This window comes from Cupressus sempervirens, chromosome 2, assembly GCF_028749045.1.
Source record: "Cupressus sempervirens isolate cs-2001-9-10 chromosome 2, ASM2874904v1, whole genome shotgun sequence".
Classification (NCBI taxonomy): domain Eukaryota; kingdom Viridiplantae; phylum Streptophyta; class Pinopsida; order Cupressales; family Cupressaceae; genus Cupressus; species Cupressus sempervirens.
Window position 1 is genome coordinate 36,293,923 of NC_143119.1, and position 20,987 is coordinate 36,314,909.

Consider the following 20,987-nt stretch of genomic DNA (forward strand, 5'->3'; position numbering starts at 1 on the left):
TAGACAATTATCTATTATCGTAATACCCTCCCTTAATGGTTAATCTATCTAAAACACCAAGCTGTCCTCTGAATTTGACAAACTTGTCAGGACCAAGAGGCTTGGTGAGCATGTCTGGAGTCTAATCTGTACTAGGAACATACTGCAAATCTATAGTCTCATCTTTAACAAGTTGTCGTATGTAATGACAGTGAACATCCACATGCTTGGTTCGTTCATGGAAGACTGGATTTCGTGCTAACTTGATAACACCTTCATTATCAACAAACAGAGTAGTCGGTCCTGTTGGTGACATCTGCATATCCCCAAGCATCCAACAAAGCCAAACAGCATCACATCCTACCTTAATAGTCCCTTTGTATTCGGCCTCTATAGAGGAGAGAGAAATTGCCAGATGCTTCTTACTGGTCCATGTGACTGCACTGGATCCCTAAATGAACACATAACCAAAAGTTGACTTTTTATCATCAACAAAGCCTGCCCAATCTAAATTTGTGAACCCACTAAGTTTAGGATTAGAACTTCGAGAGTACAAAGGTCCATATTCGGAAGTGCCCTTCACATAAAAAAGCACATGCTTTGTTGCCATCCAATGATCAGCCTTAGGAGCCATCATAAAGCATGAGATATAGCTCACTACAAAGCTAATTTCAAGCCTAGTAGCAGAGAGGTAAATGAGACTGCCTACTAATTGCCTATATGTAGTATCATCAACAGAAGGAGAACCAGACTTTGTTGATAACTTGAGACCTTTCTCCATAGGTGTAGATGTAGGCTTGCAATCCTACATACAGAATTTGTCTAACAAGGCCCTAGCATATTTGGACTGAGAGATGAATATACCATAAGACTTTTGCCAAACTTCAACATCTAGGTAATAATGCATGAGCCCAAGGTTAGTCATATCAAAAGACTGGCATAAATTTTGTTTAATTTCCTGAATCAAAGATGTCGAACTGTCAGTGATGATTAGATCATCCACATAAATAACCAGAAGGATGATGTCACTGTCAGTAGTCTTGAGGTACAGATTTGAGTCTGAAGAACTTCTAGTGAAGCCTTGATCATTGAGGTACTTGTCAATTTTTATGTGCCATGCCCAAGGGGCCTGCTTCAAGCAATAGACAGCTTTTACCAATCGAAGAACCTAATGGTCTTTACCAACAACCTTGAAACCAGAAGGCTATGTCATGTAGACCTTTTCATGGAGATCACCATTCAGGAAGACACTCTTGGCAGCCATTGATGGGCCTTCCAGCCAAACTGTGTTGCCATGGCTAGGACTATTCTGATGGTGCTCATCTTTGCAATAGGAGCAAAGGTCTCATCATAATCAATGCCTTGACACTGAGAAAAGCCCTTCGCCACTAAACGAGCTTTGTACTCATCCAAAGTACCATCCGATTTGTATTTGATTTTGTAAACCCATTTGCTGGTCAATGGGTTTCTTCCCTGGTGGAAGATCAAAAAGGACCCAGGTGTTGTTCTTCAGCAGGCTTTGGTGTTCAAATGTCATGGCTTGTTCCCACTCTGGAATTCCTTTAGCCTCGGAGTATGTTTGAGGTTCAAACACACTGTGAATGTTGGCCATTGGAACAAAGTTAACAAACTCTGTAGTTTTGCTCTTTTTCTGAGTAGTTCTCCCATCAATGAGCTCATCATCATGAAGGTCAGCAAGTGTCTTGGCCCACCACTTAGGTCGAAGAGGAGAACGAATAACATTAGTATCAAGAGATGCTTGGTGATTAGGTTCCTCATCAAAAGAATCGCGATCAAACTCAGATGAAGCATCTACAAATCGAGGTAATCTTGCAGGAAAAGCTAGAAGTGTCTGTAAAGGGATCACTGGTATAACTAGAGCTACAGGAGCTACTAGAGCCCTCCCATCAGGTGGACCTAATGGAAGTCAAACTCTCAAATCATGAGCCTTCATAGGCTGGTCTGCTGGATCAAAAATAGGAGAAACAGGCATCAAAGGTCCTCATTGCTCATCAAAGACTACATCACGGCTGTAGATAAGATGGGATGTCTCAACATTGATTAGGTGGTAGGCTTTGTGAAGATTGTTGGATCCAGCAAGCATGAGTTTTTGACTCTTGGCATCCAACTTGGTGCATAATGCATCAAGGATCCAAACAAAAGCAAGGGAGCCAAAAACCTTCAGTTGACTAATTCTGGGCTTGTGACCTGACCAAGCCTCTTTCAAAGTTTTACCTTTGACTGCCACTGTGGGTGATCGGTTCAACAGATAAACTGCAATGTTAACTACTTCTGCCCAAAACTTCTTCGGAACATGTCTGTGTGCGAGCATGGATCAAGCCATCTCAGTGATTTTCCAGTTCCAATGTTCAACTACACTTCTGTTGTAGCATGTGGGGTGTTGTTAACTAGCATTTGATGCCATATGTATCCAAGAAGCTAGAGAAAACATTATAACAAAATTCTCCCCTATTGTCTAATCTAAGAGTAGTAATAGATTTCCCAGACTCTTTTTCAACTAAAGTTTTAAACTCCTGAAATACAAGAAATGCATTTGATTTCTTTTTAAGGAAATACACCCACATTTTTCTACTAAAATCATCAACAAACAATAGAAAATGCCTAGACCCAAGAATAGAAAGAGTGGCCATAGGGCCACAGATATCGGCATGAACAAGCTGAAGTACCTGAGAAGCTCGCCATGAATCTCCACTGGAGAAAAGTGTGTGATGTTGCTTCCCAGCCTAGCATGCATCACAAACTCCAAGCTGTTGAGTCTGAATCTCTGGCAATCCAAGAGCAAGCTCATCCCAGGCAAGCTGTGAGAGATAATGCACATTTAAGTGCCCATATGACTGATACCAAAGTGTGTTGACAGAAGACCGCCAAGCAACCATAGCTGAGTCCTAAGAATCACCAAAATTAGTAAGTCTGAAAAGACCATGATCCTCAAGACCCACTGTAACAATAGACTGAGTCAGACCAATCAGTGATAGTGCACTAATGTGAACTAAAGGTGACATCCAAGTGTGGAGAATGTCGCAGCAACTAACTGAGTGAAAGTAGATTTAGTTCCAACCCTAGAACACAGTACACATCAAGGAATATGAGATTCCTCCCAGCAGTCTGACTCTGAATATTACCTTTGCTAACAACCATGTACTCTTCTCCGCCACCAAAAATAACAGTCTAAATAACGCTGGTAGTCAATAAACTAGTCTCTGCGGTGAGTGAAGTGATGAGAGGCACCTGAATCAATGTACCATGCAGACAACTTCACATGAATTGTAAGTCTTTTAGCCATCAAGGTGTAAAAGACAAACTCCGTTTGCTCAGTGTGGTCTACACTGTTCGCTTTGGGCTGCGAACCCAATTGTTTAGAGTGTGCAGCTAAGCGTTTCTGACATTCAACCTTCATATGTTCAAACTTGTGGCAATAGTTGCATTGAATGTTCTTTCAGGAACCATCTAATGGTGGAGCAAATGACTTCTCTTGAGATGGCTGTTAAAACTCGCCTTTATCCTTCTGAAAAGATTTCGCAGAAAAGGCTTACTCTATGGAGGTGGAGCTAGAGCTGCTACCGAACTGTTGTTTCCACCGATCTTGCTGAAGTAGCAGTGTGTAGAGATCAATGAACTTCAAATCAACACCAGAAGATGTGATGTTGAGAGTCTCAATAAAATGCTCATAGGACTTTGGTAAACTCCGAAGAGTGATAACCACAATATCCTCTTCCTCTATCTTGTGACCGATGACAAGTAACTAATCACAGATTTCTTAAATCTGATTCAAGTGTGCCTAGAGCGAGATGTGCTCATCCATGACAATAGAAAATCAAGTGTTTTTTAGAAAAAAGCTTTGCTTTTGTTAGAAGTCTCATGAAGACCTTTAAGATGTGTCCAGATTTCTTAAATCTGATTCAAGTGTGCCTAGAGCGAGATGTGCTCATCCATGACAATAGAAAATCAAGTGTTTTTTAGAAAGAAGCTTTGCTTTTGTTAGAAGTCTCATGAAGACCTTTAAGATGTGTCCAGATCTTGGCCGCTATCTTGCCGGATGGAATCTAAGAAAGCTGATCATCAGCCACACATAATTTGAGAAGCATCACTACCTCCCGATTATTCAGATCTCATGTATCCTGATCAAAGCCAGAAGCAGTCGGATGCTTCATAACACCCAGAACAAGTTGATCGATGTTCCAATATTCAAATATTGCGATGATCCGCTGCTTCCAAGTGCCATAATTTCGACCATTGAATTTAGAGTTGTGCTCGAGCAGAATGTTTCTCAGAGATGCCATCGCACGTTTTTCAATGAAAATCTATGAAGGAATGTTCTTCAAGAAAAATGGAAGACCCAAAAAAATTGAAGAGTGGCCCAAAAGAGAGCTCGAAAAACCCAGAAGGAATATGTTGTTTTCTAGATCCACTGGCTCAAAATTCGAGGCACAAAAATCGAGGCATCTATAAATATATGACGACAACCTAGTTGAGCTCTCGAAAAACCCACAAAGAATTTGAAATCAAAATATTTTTTCAAGGTCAAAAATTAGGGTTTCGAAAAAAAACGTAAATGGCAGCCATGAAAGCTCGGATTTGCAGAAAAATGGCAGATTTGAGACAGAACTTGCTGATTTCTGTTTCAAGGTTTGACTGGAGGCTGAGACGAAACTAAAGAGGGCTGAAGGCGTAGAGATTTAACTGCACAAATGACAGAAAATGCAAGTCTGAGGTCACAAAAGCCGTCTGCAGAAAAAATGCCTCAAAAATTACCATTTTTGTTGGTAAAAGTTGCAGCTTTCGGACACCAGCAGAGGAGAAATCGCCCTTTACTGACATGTGTGGTTAATCACGATTTCACCAAGCAATCTCTTCAAATCGTGATTTTTTTTAATCCTCAAACCCTAGCTCGCGATTTGCAGACTTTTTTTTCTTCAAAAAAAACCTTAGCCAAAAATTTTATGGAATTGTGAAGCAAGGTCTGTGAGGAAAAATTATTTCAAAAATAATGATCTTTGAATTTCAATTAAGAAATTATTATTTTCGAAAAAATTTAACCATGCCCTAATACCATATTACGGAAATAATTGGTAAAATACTTGCTTGTTATTAACAGAGACTAAAAGGTCGTTATATACAAAAGAATAAAACGATGTTTCCTTAGGAAACAATAATAAAGAATAGAAACATTCTATTTTAACAGAGAAAGCTAAAAAAACGAAAGGTAACTTAAAGCTAACTAGATATTTACAATAGATTACCATTAACTAATAATAGACAATTATCTATTATCATAATAATTGTGACATTCCATATCAAAAAACAAATCTTAGCACTGCCATTAGTATGTATGTATATAAAGCTATAAACCCATCAAAAGATCCAAATTCCTAAAGAAGGATCTAGGCGTTAACCTCAAATATTGGAAACCAAAGACAAGTAAACACAGTTGATGATATATATCAAAATTCACTTATGGAAATATCCCTAAAGAGGAATCTAGGCGTTACACTAAAATATTGGAAACAAAAGAGAATAGAACACAATTGATACTAGATATATATAAAAGGTTACCTATGGAAATATCTGATCATTACATACATACACATATTCTATGACTAAAGAATCAATTTAAATATGGCTGAGAGAACTTAAATAGTTAGTTTTCTTCAAAGATATAGAAGCCCATTAAAGTTTATATTAGCTGTCTAAAATAACATTGAAATAATACTTTACCTCTCAACTTGCAGATCTGGAATGTCTTGGGAGAAGAATGTCTCTCGACATAATGACAAAGAAGTAGTAAATGCTCTAGCTGCTAAGCTAAGTGTGACCTGCGAAATGAAATTAGTGCACAATTTAAGCTTGGTTCTGAATTTCAGGATACTTTATATACACAAAATCTGAACCAATTACAACCTAACAGAAGACTTTTGATTGTTGATTGCATGATCTGCAAGACCAAATTTCTACATAATTGGGTGTGAAATTTGAAATATTTAAATTAGCAAATTACTCAGCTGCTAAGCTTAATGTGACCTACAGATGAATTTCTACATCATTTTAGTCCTGAATTTCAAAATACTTAACTATATACAAAATCTGAAATAACTAAAACCCAACAGAAGATGAAATTTTTGCAGAGCTTAAATATGTGTCCAATAATTGAAATATTTAAATTATACAAAAACTGAAGCAACCATAACTTGACAGTAGATGTCTAGTTGTTGATTACTGATTACGTTGAACGTGGGAGGATCTAAGACCTCAAGTTGTACAGAATATGTGCACTTATTAATGAGCACAAAAACAAATGGATCGTGTTAAAGAAACTAAGTGTGAACTAAAACTTAATGTTTTAAGAAATTATATTTGTTAATAGAAAGATATCCATGGACTAAAAGGTCTCCATACATTCTGTGTAACTCTTAAACTCACCTTAAAAGCAGCCAAAGGTTTTGACAAAAGATAACGCCACACCAACCCACTAAACTATTAATGAAACAAATGACAATATTAACATAAAAATTAGGCAAGAAAAGAGTAAAAGAAAGATCATCAATTACAAATAGAGGTGATCATAGCAAAATGTGTAATTGTATTTGCATTGGACAATAAAAGCTAACAAAACAGTAATGAAAGTTTTCACCTATTGCCAGTTGGAGGTACCGAACAAACAAGAACAGCTGCTGCAAGTGTTGGATATGGTTCTTCCAAGCCTGCATATCAAGTGACATTACATTGTCTTTATAAATGAGGAATAAGAAGAAAAATAATTCCTGAGAACACAAATGTGAACCAGGAGATATAACTCGGTGAAGAGAGTTCTAAAAAATCTGCTATTCAATACAATATACCTGTTAATATTAATATATTATTAGCAACTACATTACCAGATATATGACCATAAAAAGTGACAACCAAGTAGCACTGTGAAATCCTACATCAACATTACTTAAATGAGAACCTTAGCATATTGTTACTTCCCCAATCTAAACTGACCTCCAACCTCCGTGGAAGACGTGTTAATATTGATATATGATAGATAATACTGTACAATCAGGCCTCCAAATGAATGTCCAACCAATATAGGAGGAACTCCAACCTCATATTTGATGAAATGAGCTATGTCTCTTGCATGTGTCTGGCAATCACGTAGATTATAAGTAAATCTACCACAAAAATAATAAGAAAAAGGACATCCACATGCAATACTTAATGAAAACCAGAAGAATATCAGAAAGTCCATTATATAGATATTTATGTATGAACATAAAAAATTAAGAATATTCTGAAGGCTGATTTCACATACATAAGAAAAGGTATTGATTGTGGTACACTCCAAAGGAAACTCTTTACTTGCAAAAAAAACGCATGAAATTCCTCATGAAACAGAAGACCAAAAGAATAGCTTCAATTGAGATAAGCAAGTTGTTCAAAATAACTTATAGTCAAAAAATACCTGCAGGGTACTAGCAACTGATCCCAAAGGCACATCACTTTCACCCTAAAAAGTTAACAGAGACATAAGATCAACAGTTTGTAGTAATGAATCAGTTCCGTGTTAGAAATAAAATGCATTTTTTTTTGTTATCTAAGAGTTATACTACATGAATGATGTACATCAAGATTGGGGCAGCACAGGATTCCTTTTCTGATCCAAAAAAGGGGAGCTAAGATACTTGATTGTGCACCATATTCAATGTCTGCTACATATTAGTATATGGTAACAAATTATTCTTTTGCACAAACCTACCATTAAATCTTCCAAGAACATATGTAAAATCGTAAATCCATGTACAAAAATCCTTTTTGCAGCACCACAGGTAGCCTTACATCTCAACCTTCAAAAGTTGAAGAATAGGGAAAATTCAGATGACAAACCGCAGGACCCCCTCCACATTTTTTTGAAAATTGTCAAAAGCTTTATAATAGATCAAAACATTTTTATAATATCTAGTAGCTCATAAGACAAGGCAAATATGGCCAGCTAATATATCAACGACAAAGCTCTGGTGTGAGAACAAAAAGAGGAGTTTAATGACATCCTTGTCCAAGCATAGCAAGTGTTAAAAAACAGAACTAACATGACTAGGCATTAACGGTCTCATTTGTACCTCAAGAGATTTGACTATATATATATATATATATATATATATATATATATATATATATATATATATATATATATATATATATATATATTCATTACTAAATCTATCAAAGTATTCAAAATTTCGAACAAGATAACGAAAAAATACCTTACTCTAGCTACTAGCAAACAAACCAAGAATAGATACCTAGGAAGTTGCACCACTGGCTAGCACTAAGCCATAGTTTTATGGAAATTCAGTATTCCAAAACATGGTATTAATATTCTCTCCTTGTCATCTCTACACATTCATTTTCACATTCTAGCTTTCTCTCACACATCACTTCATATTGACCCTCGTGAGCTGATAGTGGGATTTGAGGGTCTTAGTTGTGGGGTTATAGACAATCCAGCAGCCTATGGTGTGTTTTGGCTCCATTTGAGGGACTTACTATTTATAGTGAGTCAAACTATTGGTTTCGATGAACTCAGTTGAGTTAGAGGAATTGAGTGATGCTCTCAATTTTTATTTCAAACTTTTGGTTTGGGCCCGGAAAACCTTGGAGGGAGAGTCTATTTATAGTAAGTCACCCCATCAGGTTCATTCGTCGTCTTTCTTCATCAAGACCACTCTGGTGTTGTCAAATTTTGATTTCGATGCTTCTTCAGTTGTTTTCCCAAGATGGGTGAATTATTAATATTATTCATCTAAATATACTAAGCTTGTTATTTTTTGTTAGTATTGTATGTTGATCACCTAAGTAGCATAGCTCATTGGAACCGGGTTGAAAAGTTTTAAATCATGGGCACAAGAAACAATGGCCTTGTGTGTCAAAATATTATGTTATGGTGGAAAAGGTCATTTTTCAGACCTAAAAACAATTAATAAATTATATTATAATGACACTTTATTATATTTTAATTTTGTGTGGAGGAAGCATCTTAAGTAGAGTTCATTTGGGAAACTTGTGTCATTTGGAGATTATAAATATGAGCCCATTTGATGAGAAAACAATCTGAGTATTGTTGTGAGGTTTTCACACCATCGTCCCAAAACATTGCAGACTCCCCTTTTTTAATCGCCTTGGCAAATTTTTTGGGTTGCCCAAAAAAGATTTTGATTTGATTTTTTAGAATTCTAAGTCTTGGACACCTTCAAGGCCAATGGGGAGAGGGTTCGATTTATTTTCACCCGGTTTCAACTTGATTTTCCAAAACAACCAATTTCATCCTTAGGCCGAACAAAATTCAAAGAGCAACACTCGGCAGGATAAAATTGTAAATTTTGTACTTAGACGATTTTTTTTTTTTTGAAAATTTGGATATAATTGTATGAACTTGAGTAATTTTTTCAAAAAATAAAATTTTGTTAGATTTGAGTTTTTTGGAAAATCTTGAATTTTTTCCTTTGGTGAGAAAATTAATTTTGTGAAGATGAAATCAAATTGCAAAATCGATTTTAGACTCTAGAAATGATTTTATTTTTGTCAAAAACTAAAATTGCTTAGCAAAATCGATTTGAATTGAAATGCAAAACAAAAAAAAAATTGGCTTTAATGGATTAAAATTGCCTTGAAAAAAAAATTTAGCCTTTAATGAAATTGGTAATTTAATATTGAAAAATGGCTTTCAGCAAGCCAAAATCCAATTTTAATGATATATTAATTGCTAAATCATCATTAAATGAAAACATTTAACATCTCCAAGGCATTATTTACTTTCTTTTTGCAATTTTGGTCTAATTGGCAATTTAAAAAAGCAAATTTCATCTTGGCAAAGTTAATTTTGCGCTAAGCATTTAATTGGGGACCATGTCTTGTGTTCTAATTAATTTATTTTTGCTTCCAAGATCCCAGTCGGCCAGCTAGGGAGGATGAGCAACTAGGATATAAGAGGAAACTATTTCCCCTCATTTCCTCATTCCTCACTCCTCCTCTTGGGTGCTTAGGCAATTTTTTTAACTTGGAGCAGATTTCTTCTCCTTTAAGCGATTTTGAAAGGGCAAATTGGCATTCTTTTTGGTGATTTTTTCTTCATGGTAGAGATCTCCTATGTTTGGCAATTTTCTTTGTGGAGCAGATCTGCACTCTATATTGGCGATTTTTCATGATTAAAGGGCAAAGTTCTCATGCATGGCGGCTTCTCTAGGGTAGATCCGAAACTTTCCATTGCTAGGCGTTGTTTTTTGCAAAGTCTGATTTTGCCAAGGAGCTGCAATTTCTGCCCTAATTTGGGCGATTTTATTTGGAGGTGATTGTGATCAAAGGTTTGATTTTTTGGGGCAAAAGGTGAACAATTCCGAGAGCACTAAATTCTGATTTTTTCCAGCTGGGGCCTCAAGATTTGTAAGGGGTTTGAAATTCTCGAAATCTGATTCTAAATTCCAAAAAGAAGATCCGGCTATTGGTAAAGGTAATTTCAAATCATTTAGAGTTGAAAGGGGTCCTCAAGCGGATTTCTCTCTTTCGTTCTTGTCTAGACATTGTCTCCTGTGGTTCTTTCTCGCATTCATCATCCACCACTTCACCATCCCATCATAGATTGACAAGATGGTAGATGTTAATACAAGCAAGAATCCTAAGGGAACAAACACTAAGAAAGACAAAGAGGATATGATGCCCAAAACAACTTTCTTCTCGAAAATGAGGCGAATAACCGATACCAATGTCAGTACAGTAAACATCATACAGGTAAAAGATAGACTAGAAGAAGGACAATCACCCTTGGCAAAGAAGATATACAGAAGCGGAATTGTATATGCAGCAGCTTTTCCTCTTACATTGCCGTGTCCAAAATTGGTTATGGAGTGCGCATCCAAGTTTGATCTGATTAGTAAATCCATCATTTTTGATGAAAGGAAGAGGGTGTTGGCCAATATTGGCAGACAAGCGATCGAAGAAGCATTTAACATTCTCCAGTTCAAGAGCATGACAGTGGTGATGATGGATCAGGTAGCCAAATCATTTCAAGATAACCGAGAGGCCTATTTCACACATCTAAAATAGGATTGGCTACACGAGGGAAAGAAGGGCATAACCAAGTCATCAAAGCTTACAGTGGTGGACTTCAAATCAGAATATGGAGATCTTAGTGTGCTTCTCAATCAAATTATGGGCCTAGCTCAAGGTACGCAATTTGAAAACTGGATGTACTTTATTAATGAAATTGAAAAAGGAAAAAGAAGATTTGATTGGGCTAGGATCATAAGTGAGAATCTAGAGTTGCAACTCAGAATAGTACAAAACCAAAAGCAATTCTACATGGGATCCTATCTGTTTTACCTAATTGCTAGATTGTATAAAAGTTCGAGACTTAAGGCTTTAGGAGAAGTTGGCAATGGGCCAGGGCAATATTTGGTGCATGAATACTACCCACAGCTTCATTTGCATAACAACAGAGACTATAAGATATTTTGTGATGCCTTTGCTATGAAGACAGTAAGGGTACTACAAGGGACAACTGCTAGGAGACTTTCACCGAAAGTAGAAGCAAAGATAAAGAAGTATGTGAGTTGGTTCATCCAATTTTCGCAATTCACATACATTAGAGTAGCAAGAAGCACAGTTTGTCCCAAGAGGCTTCCAAGATACCCACACGAAAAGGTAGTTTTGATGGAATTGGCTAAGCAACTTGAGCACTATGATAGGATAATGAGAAACGAAGGTAAAACAGGGATTACCTTCTTGTTCGAAATCGGCAATGATAATTGCCCCAATCATCCCACTTTTGCAACTACGGAGAAGGAATTTGAATGGTATCATCTAGGATGGTACAACGCAAGGCAAGGATTTGATCCTAAAGGTCTTATCAATGCATCTCATGGAAATACATTCAAACATGTTCCGACTATAGAAGACTTTTGGGCCAATGCCAAAGATGACTTTCATGTGAGAAAGCTAGCTTTCTCAAGGTTGTCGATGAACATGATGAGAGATATCAAACTTGATATTCCCGATCAACTGGAAGATGACAGAGATGTGCTAAGGGAAGATTATGTTACAGTAGAAGGAACAGAGTTGAATCTAGTAGATTGGGATGATCATCAGGATCCTTCCTTGGAGGCAGTCACAAGGACAGTTGATTTGCATACCGAGTCATGGTATAATGGAAAGTTAAGGAAACTACAAAGTCAAAGGGTACACCTTACTTATGAGAAGATGAAGCCAAAGGAGGGTCCAACGGAATCAGTTGGACAGAAAGGTGAAGGAAGTAGCCGGCAATAGGAAACAATTAGAAGCAAGAAAAGGGCTTTGGAGGTTGAGAAGAGCAAAGAACATCCAGAACCTCCAACCAAGAGAGCATACAACTCCATCAAGAGAAAGTATAATTAAGGCTAGAAGCGAAGAGGTCAATTCAAGTGATAAAGGGGCCATAGTAGAGGTGAGTTCTAATTCAGAATCAAGTGGTTACAGAGCACTGAGCACTCTCCTCTCTCAGAAAACCAACAAGGAAATAATGTGGCAGATACTAGTGAAGAAGAAGATGGGCCGATCAATATCAAGGCAATAAGTCAGGCACCTGAGGCCGTTGGTGATGCTTTTTTAATCGAACCAAATCCAGATTTGGGGAGATGCACTACACCACTATGGTTAAGGCAAATGCTTATGCCAAGAGGCGAGGTAGTAACTGCCCGAACCGTGGAAGACATCCGAGGATTAAGAGAAAAGGGTGATAGCAAGAACCAAAAATAGATGGCAAAAACAGTGGCAAAGGTGATTAGAAGTGAGTGATGGTCACCAAAAGGTTCAGATTGCTATACCAACAGTCAACAAGGCAGTGGATGAGATTGTGGCCCAGGAATATGAGATAGTGGAACACAACTTGGGAAGAAGCACAGATGATATGGAATGTGAAGAGATTCAAGAGGGTATAGCTTCAATGAAAGAAACGTTGAGGAAGGCAAATGAAAAGATCGTAAAGTTGGAGGCCGAGAACAAATATTGGAGAGATTGCCAACCTATCCAACAGTTGCACTAGGCAGCCCTTCCTCAAGACAGCGGGAGCAACCTAGAAGAAATATTAGCTCAACTACATGAAGTCAAGGGTTAGATTCATGATACAAGCCAAGATGGGCGAAATTCTTGCCTTCCTTCATCTCGGCATTCCGGTCATTGGTGACTGTTAGAAACAAATTCAGAATACTTGAAGAGTGGAAGGATTTCCTTCCAATCAAAGATTTAGCTATTCCCAGGTTACAGGCGTTCATTGGGCTACCGGAGGCATATTTGGAAAGGGCCAAGTTGGTTGATGAAAGAGGATTGAGTATGGTTGAGTCTTGGTTTGTCGCCTTGACTACTAGATTGAGAACATTTGAGGCGATACAAAAGGCAGTTGCACAACACAACCCAAGCATCGACACTTCCATTTCAACCATGATGGGCGACGTTGGGGTGGCACTTGATTTTGAAGACATCAGAGAAGAGGATATGAGGAGATACAGAAGGCAGTTGCACAGCACAACCCAAGCATCGACACTTCCATTTCAACCATGATGGGCGACGTTAGGGTGGCAATTGATTTTGAAGACATCAGAGAAGAGGATATCAATGAGACAAGGCTTGGATCAAGATTGGATGAGTTAGGAAAGGTTGCTATCAGGAAGAAACATTCGAACACCCTTTCCTCCCTCAATGCTTTTATTGGATTTGCAAAAGAGTATGAGAAGGATCGTGAGAAGACACTACAAGCAGCAAGCAACGTGATGAGATCGGCTGAGCTCAAGATAAAGCATACACCTTGTCCTCACATGGAAGAAAGGCAAGCTAGGTTCATTGCCTTAGCTAAAAGAATGAAAGAAAAAGGGAGAGTTATATTAGAAGATCATTTGATGTAAGCCCAAGTGGCAATTACCCTTTCTTCTAGGATAGGACAAGTGTCTATTTTTTATTGGCCACCATTTTGGTGCCTTCTCATTGGTTGCTACTTTTCACTTTTTTCATTGGTCCATTGATGAGGTGGCATCTTCGCATTGGTTGATGGGGTGGCAACCCTAATTAGGGCTCCTAGGATTCAATCTGAATCGTCAGTTTTGCCTCTTTATCTCTACCGTTGATTGTACATTTTGGCCTCTATATAAGGCCATTCGCTCTCATTTGTAATGGTCGGAGAAAATTGTTGCAAAGATAATGCCAAAATTCGCTATTTCTTTCTCATTGTTGTGACTTGCATGGTGATTAAGAGCCTTTGGTATTATTGCATGGTTTCTACTTCCAAATAGTTAGAGTAAAATTTCTTTTCAAGTTGTTGAAGTTGGTTGCATTTCAAATTGTTAAGTAAGAGTAAAGTAGATGAATAGTTGCATGGTAGCATTAGTAGATGTTTGATAGGGATCAATACTAGACCATTAGCATCCTAGAGGCTTGATGGGAAGCCTTGTGTAGTAAACTAGTTTATTTTCCTTTGAATCATTGCATCTATATTGGTGGAGCCACAGGTTAACTTTCATTAGATTCAATCCCAGTCCATTTGCTAATCTTCCATCCATAGGAGTAGGAGTAGAATGGCAAGTAGTTTAGGACTAAAATTCTGAAAAAGAGAGTTAGATAGATACCAGTCATAAGAACCATTCACCCTCCACCACCATCAATTTCCCTACCAACAACATCTAGCATTCACACCGAACCACCATCTCCATCATCCCACCAAAGTCTAAGTCATCCTCAACAATTAGCATAAGGCGACCTATGTGATTACTAGCAAATCACATTGATAAACTGAGCTAGTATCCACAAGTGTAAGGAACATTGGAGTTATTCTTATATCCCATGAGCATTAACTTTTCAAGAGAGGAATTGTGTGTTTGATACTCCGTATCAGATATTCAATTGCTAATATGTTATGTATTGGTACAAAAACTCACATCAACCTTGGAGGGAGAGTCTATTTATAGTAAGTCACCCCGTCAAGTTCATTTGTCGTCTTTCTTCAGCAAGATCACTCTGGTGTTGTCAAAATTTGATTTTGATGCTTTTTCAATTGTTTTCGCAAGATGTGTGAATTATTAATATTATTCATCTAAATATGCTAAGCTTGTTATTTTTGTTGGTATTGTATGTTGATCACCTAAGTATCATAGCTTGTTGGAACTGGGTTGAAAAGTTTTAAATCGTGGGCACAAGAAACAATGGCCTTGTGTGTCAGAATATTATGTTATGGTGGAAAAAGTCATTTTTCAAACCCAAAAACAATTAATAAATTATATTATAATGGCACTTTATTATATTTTAATTTTGTGTGGAGGAAGCATCTTAAGTAGAGTTCGTTTGGGAAACTTGTGTCATTTGGAGATTATAAATATGAACCCATTTGATGAGAAAACAATCTGAGTATCTAATTATCTTATTCACTTTTGTTGTCTTAGTGACATTTATGAAGTTGATAATTTCTGAGCCTTTGCTGAAGTATAAGGGTCTTATTTCTGAAAATTGTTCTAAGATTGCATTGCAAAGTGTTGTTGTTGTATAGCAATTTGCCCACACATCTTTATTGTATCTTCTGTGACTAAGAAGTGGTTGAATTCTAAGAGAATTGACTGGCTGGTGGATGATTATCCGTGTCTATTGTGACTGCACATATCTACAATTTGCTGGACGTAATTATTGTGCAACATTGAAGGGTTGTGATTCCATTGTGGCAGCGTTTGGGCACTATCCTACCTGCGGCTGCTTAGTATTTGTCTTACAACACATTTGGAGGGACAGCATTCAAATTATAAGTGGCTTGTGTTACTTAGTAGACGCCTGTGAACTTCTTTCAGGCCCATATTAATATCAGGCCCCGTGTTTTAATATTCAGGCCTGTGAACTTCATAGAGGCCTTTGTGTTTGCTAGCATTGGCCTGCAATTTGTTTAGAGGTATGTAAGAGGGCTGCAATCACATTGGGGAGCCCGGTATTTGGGTTTGAATGAGACTGTTGTGTAATTCATGCAGTTTGGAGCTGCATGTGGTGCCTGGACAAGTTTGAAAATATTCCATCAAGCAAAACAAGTTACAACATTCATTTTATATTCCTTCTTACTGTTGCAGCAGGGTCTCTTAACAAATAGTAGTAATTGTGAATTAGGATCTCAAGAATTAAGTAATAAGTGCAAATTGCTTAATGAAATTTCATTGCATGTCTAGCTGGACTTGATTCTGAATTTTGATTGCAAACTAATAAACTGTTCAATTCTGAAGTTCCAAGTTCGAATTATATTTGGTTTGTTAGCAAATTTGGATGCAGAATTTGTTTGCAATAGTTCAAATCATATTTGATTTGTTGCATGTTTGGAAGGAGAATTTGTTTGCAATATGTTTTGACAAAATGCCAAACCATCTGATTGGTGTGAAAAATTGGTGAGAATGGAGTGGTTCAAGATATAGCTAGCTGAGGGTTATTACAGTGGTATCAAAGTGGTTTCCTGCCATCCTGTGGGGTAAGAACTCTATTATTATTTTAGATTTGTTGTTGTATTAGGAGTGACCAGCGTTCTTGCATTTTCCAGTTATCGACAAACACAAGAGAGCTAGTAGTTTTGGGAGCCGGCATAGTGTAGAAAATAGTGAGAAATTAATTTTTTTGAGGGAGAGTATGGAGAGGCTCAAGTTGCATCAGCAGAGATTGGCTGCAAGACTGTCGAATCCAAAGATGGTTGATAGGGCAGAGAGGTATATGGTTTCCTCTTTTAGGAGACTGGCACTAAGGATGCAAGGAAGAAGGCTTGAGTTCTCTTCGGTTGGCATTCAAGAGACAGATTTACCTATGTTAAGTACGACACCCACTAGTCCTATCCATAGTTCTGATGATGGACCTTCAACACAAAGACATGTGGATGTGTCAGTGCCATTGGTGGACAGCAGCACTGAGCGTTAGTGGGTTGAGGATTCCAAAGTTGTTGATGTGGATAGTGTAGGTGCTATTGGGGCAGTAGTTACTACTGATTGTTCAGACTCTCTTGAGAAGGAGCTTGTTATTGGAGAATTATATGTCAGTTGCCGTGGTGTTGCTCTAGTGCAGGAGGCTATTGCTTCCTCGGGTGGGACCAATGCATGTATGGAATCACCCAATTGTGATGTTGGTGATCTGGGTGTTACAGCGGAGCTAGTTGATATTGGATCATGCTCTAGCATTATTGGTTCACAACCTAACATTGAGTCATGCGTGCAGAGTCAAGTGATGCCAGTTGAGCATCTATTTGGAGATGTGGATACAGTGAGTATAGACACATCTGATGATTCGTTTGATGATGCTATGAGTTGCACTTGGTATGATATCCCTTGCCAGTTATTTGGTGATGACTTCGAGGAGGTTTTGGATGGGTCCTACAATCAGGATTTACAGGGACTTTTTGTTGAGGGGGAAGCATAGTCATACGAGGAGTTCAATACAGTGTGGCCTTCCACTTCCCCAAAGGATGTGTTGGTTGAGATACCAAGTAGTTATATCTCGATTGCAGAGGTGTGCGAGGACGATAACACATGTGGTGAGCAATACTAATTCAATTTCCTATCACAATGTAGATAATGAGGTAGTGTTCTTGCAAAGGAATCAGGGATTATAGAGGCATCATGTGACTAGTCAGTTGAAGATGCGGGATAGTGTCATCACTTCAGCTCTAGAGCATTATGATGCTATTCGTTAGATGCTAGTTGTGTCTGGTTTAGGTGCTCCAATCTCGGATGAGCATGGTGATAGTAGTCTTTCCCTGGCAGAAGTTCATGAACTTCGAGAGGCTATCATAATCTTGAAGCATAATTATTCACAGTTAGTTGTTGACAAGGATTACCCTCTACAGTGAGGTAGCACCCGTTATGAGACATTTTTAGGGAAAGAGGAGGAGGTGGTTAAGCTCACCCATGAGTTTGAGGTGACTATGGACTCTCCTCATTGTACTCAATTTTCTCTCTAGGAGTTACAATCACATCTGGATGAAGTGACTGTGGAGTAGGAGCATGTTCAGTCCACAACAGCTTCAGATCCAATCCAATTGCATATTATGGTGGTTAGTGGTAAGTTTGCTTCCATGCTTGGGGATGAGGGACGTGATGATGTGGCAGACGCCTTTGTCCAGGATATGGGTGTAGCAGGTATAGAGGAGGTGATAGCATCAATGGAGACAGGCTCTCATGGTAATTTGCTTCCTTCTGTTGGAAGCGAATCTATTTCTTCTTTTCATACAGTTGGTAGCATTGGATAGTTAGCAATGTCACGTTTTTAGATGGACCAGTTGTGGATTGCGGGGAGCAAGTTGATGCTTCCACATGTAATTTCTCCTATACTAAGTCGTTCATGGAGTATTTGCTTGAGAGCTTGGATTTGCGAGAGGATTCATAAAAAGTATCTGAGGGTACTCTCATTTGGGGATTTTGTGCTATATGGTAATTGGTGGGGAAGATTGTAGAGACCTTGGCTACAATGCTTCCCAACAGGGATTTTGTGGTTGGGTTTGTTGAGAGGGTCGCCCAAAACCCTGCCCAGCCAATAATTCAAAGTCAGAGATGGGAGTAGTCTCATGATTCCCGATTTGATATTGATGAACCTGATATTTCCCAAAACCACAGATTGGAAATCCAAGAGTCTGTCACTTCTCTGATACACCTAGGCGGGTAAACCTTCACCTCAAACGTTGACTACCTGGTTCAAGGCTTTTCTATAATGAATTTAAGCTCTGGAGTTCTCCAGCTGGCAAGGTCTTTGAACTCGATTAATATGGAGTTATGTGATAGTTTGAAATGAATGTTTTGTATAAAGTTTTTAATAATGGATTTGAGAATTGTAAGAAGGAAGTTATAGATTTTCTGACTTCAAATATAAATCCAATACTTCAATGATAAAAGAGCAGTGCTTTAGCTTATTTGGGCAATAGAGTCAACTACATTGAATATTATAATGTACAACTTTATCATGTTCTACGCACAAACTATAAACAATTTAATAATCAAGATGTGGTAGATCAAATACATATACGCAATTCTAAAGTAGTCCAGATTGCACTTTAACTCCTAAGGTTTGGGAGACAAACTGGACACAAATTTGGAAACAATTAAATATTTCACAATATCTGCAATGATCGAGTTTAAAATACCATAGATGGCTTAGTCCACTTATCAGAGCAAAATTGCTTACAGAATTTTTTTAAATGATTATAAAGGACGGATCAACTGGATTTTAATTCTCCATGTCTCAAATACAAACAAAAGACTTTTATAAATCAATAAAATATAATTTGGAATTTTATATTACAAAGCCATATTTTAAATTCCTTATCCCTCCACACAAATGAATATAAAATATTTCTTATAGCCTAATGTGTCTTTCGAATATATCTTGTTCTTGTTCTTCTTTGCCCCCTGGCTACTATTCATATTTTAATAAGAATGAAATATGACTTTTCACTCCAAAAGTCATTCCTCTTGAAAAATAAAATACACCTCCTTTGATTAACAAATCCCTATCTTTATTATTAATCCCTATTTTTATTTATCATTATTGGACCATATTGAATTAATTTAAATGATAGGCGAACTAAACAATATGTTTGTGATTTTTACCCTTTGTGTGTATATGATAGAGCCCTTATGCTTTCAATGGCAATGATCCTTTGGCTCTTCACTAGAAATATATTAACCATACCCCCTCTTTCTTGTTTCTAATCACATATGTTTGATTTTAATGTGTCATCTTCAAATTCGACTCACTTTGTTTGTGCTTTATCGAGATTTCCCAGATTCAACAGGTCTTTCTTCTCAAAACGATTTTCAAATGCTGTGTGTTGTTTCTATGCACACATCATCCTGTGACTCATACTCTTGATGCCTTAAATTTCTTATTCATTTATTCATCTTATCGGGTCTCCAAAACTACTGCTAGACTCCATCCGGATGTATTAGTTATCTCTACATGACTGAGAATTCATCGATTTTTTACTATGTATCTTATTAAATATTCTTTCCTTTACATGTCATTTAATGGCTTTTACATCTATGGGATTCCAATGGTGCTTCATCGATATTTTTGTGCCACCATTACACAAATTGTCAGGATGGCTTTGTATAGATTCATTATTTCTTGCCCTCGGCTCTTTCTATGATGCAGTTGGTTTCTCATGCCTTCTAAGGACATCTCTTAAGCGTATCACACTTGACATCACACCTTAAATCTTTATTGTTTCGTCCATTATTGATGTCGATTCTCTTAGTACCTTTCGTGTGCATTTTATATAATATCTGCATAGATCATTGGCATGTGATAGTCGGTTTTGTTATATTGAATATCAGACGCAGATGTATTGGTGGAAATCGAAAATCTTGATCGAGAATTCTCTTTGGTGTTCTAAATCATTGCACACAACAATAATTTGAACTTTATCATCCTAATCCCTCAAGTTGTTGAGTTCAGACTTGTTTTCAAGCTCTTCCTCCATATAACCCATGGGCCCTAAACTTTGGCTCGCGAGCTCCATTGTATCCTTCTAATTTGTTATTAGTATCCCATAATTGTTGAAGAGGACACCACCCAGGATTCCTTTGTCCATGCATAGAGGATTCATTTCCAAAGGAAAGAATTTGTCAACCTATAGAACCTAAAATACTTATGAATAGTTCAGTCTTAGAAGACATTACTTTCTTAGCTTTCACATATATCATTCTTCTTTGTATGAGCACATATTACAACTTCAAAAATGATTATGGAACAAAGTAAATTCCAAACAACATGTGGCAAAACATGACTGTGGTTGTCACGGACATAGGCTACTTCAGCAGGTCACTTTATAAGTTCATTGATAGCCCTTAATTAACATTATGGTGTGATTGGAAATGAAAGACAAATGTTGACTGTACTCTATCATAGTCTTGACACTTTCAACAATGATAGATAGGATTATTTCTTAGGAATAGAATGGAGTTCTTATTCAAGGTGTAGAAAAATGTATTTAG

The 20,987-nt window shown here is 37.5% G+C and overlaps 1 protein-coding gene across 4 annotated transcripts in view; it reads right to left on the minus strand.

Moving 5' to 3' along the window:
• LOC149570946 (uncharacterized) overlaps positions 1-20,987 on the minus strand; it is a 93,734-nt gene that overhangs the window by 54,541 nt on the left and 18,206 nt on the right. For 3 of the 4 annotated variants that reach the window (XM_089812499.1, XM_089812501.1, XM_089812502.1), the window contains exons 2-6: positions 7,442-7,486; positions 6,982-7,123; positions 6,629-6,698; positions 6,418-6,466; positions 5,716-5,813 (exon numbers count right to left, since the gene is read on the minus strand). In XM_089812499.1, coding sequence (XP_089668625.1) covers positions 5,716-5,813; positions 6,418-6,466; positions 6,629-6,698; positions 6,982-7,123; positions 7,442-7,486 — 404 coding nt within the window. The remainder of the gene's footprint in view (positions 1-5,715; positions 5,814-6,417; positions 6,467-6,628; positions 6,699-6,981; positions 7,124-7,441; positions 7,487-20,987) is intronic. The other variant, XM_089812500.1, reaches the window with a different exon arrangement.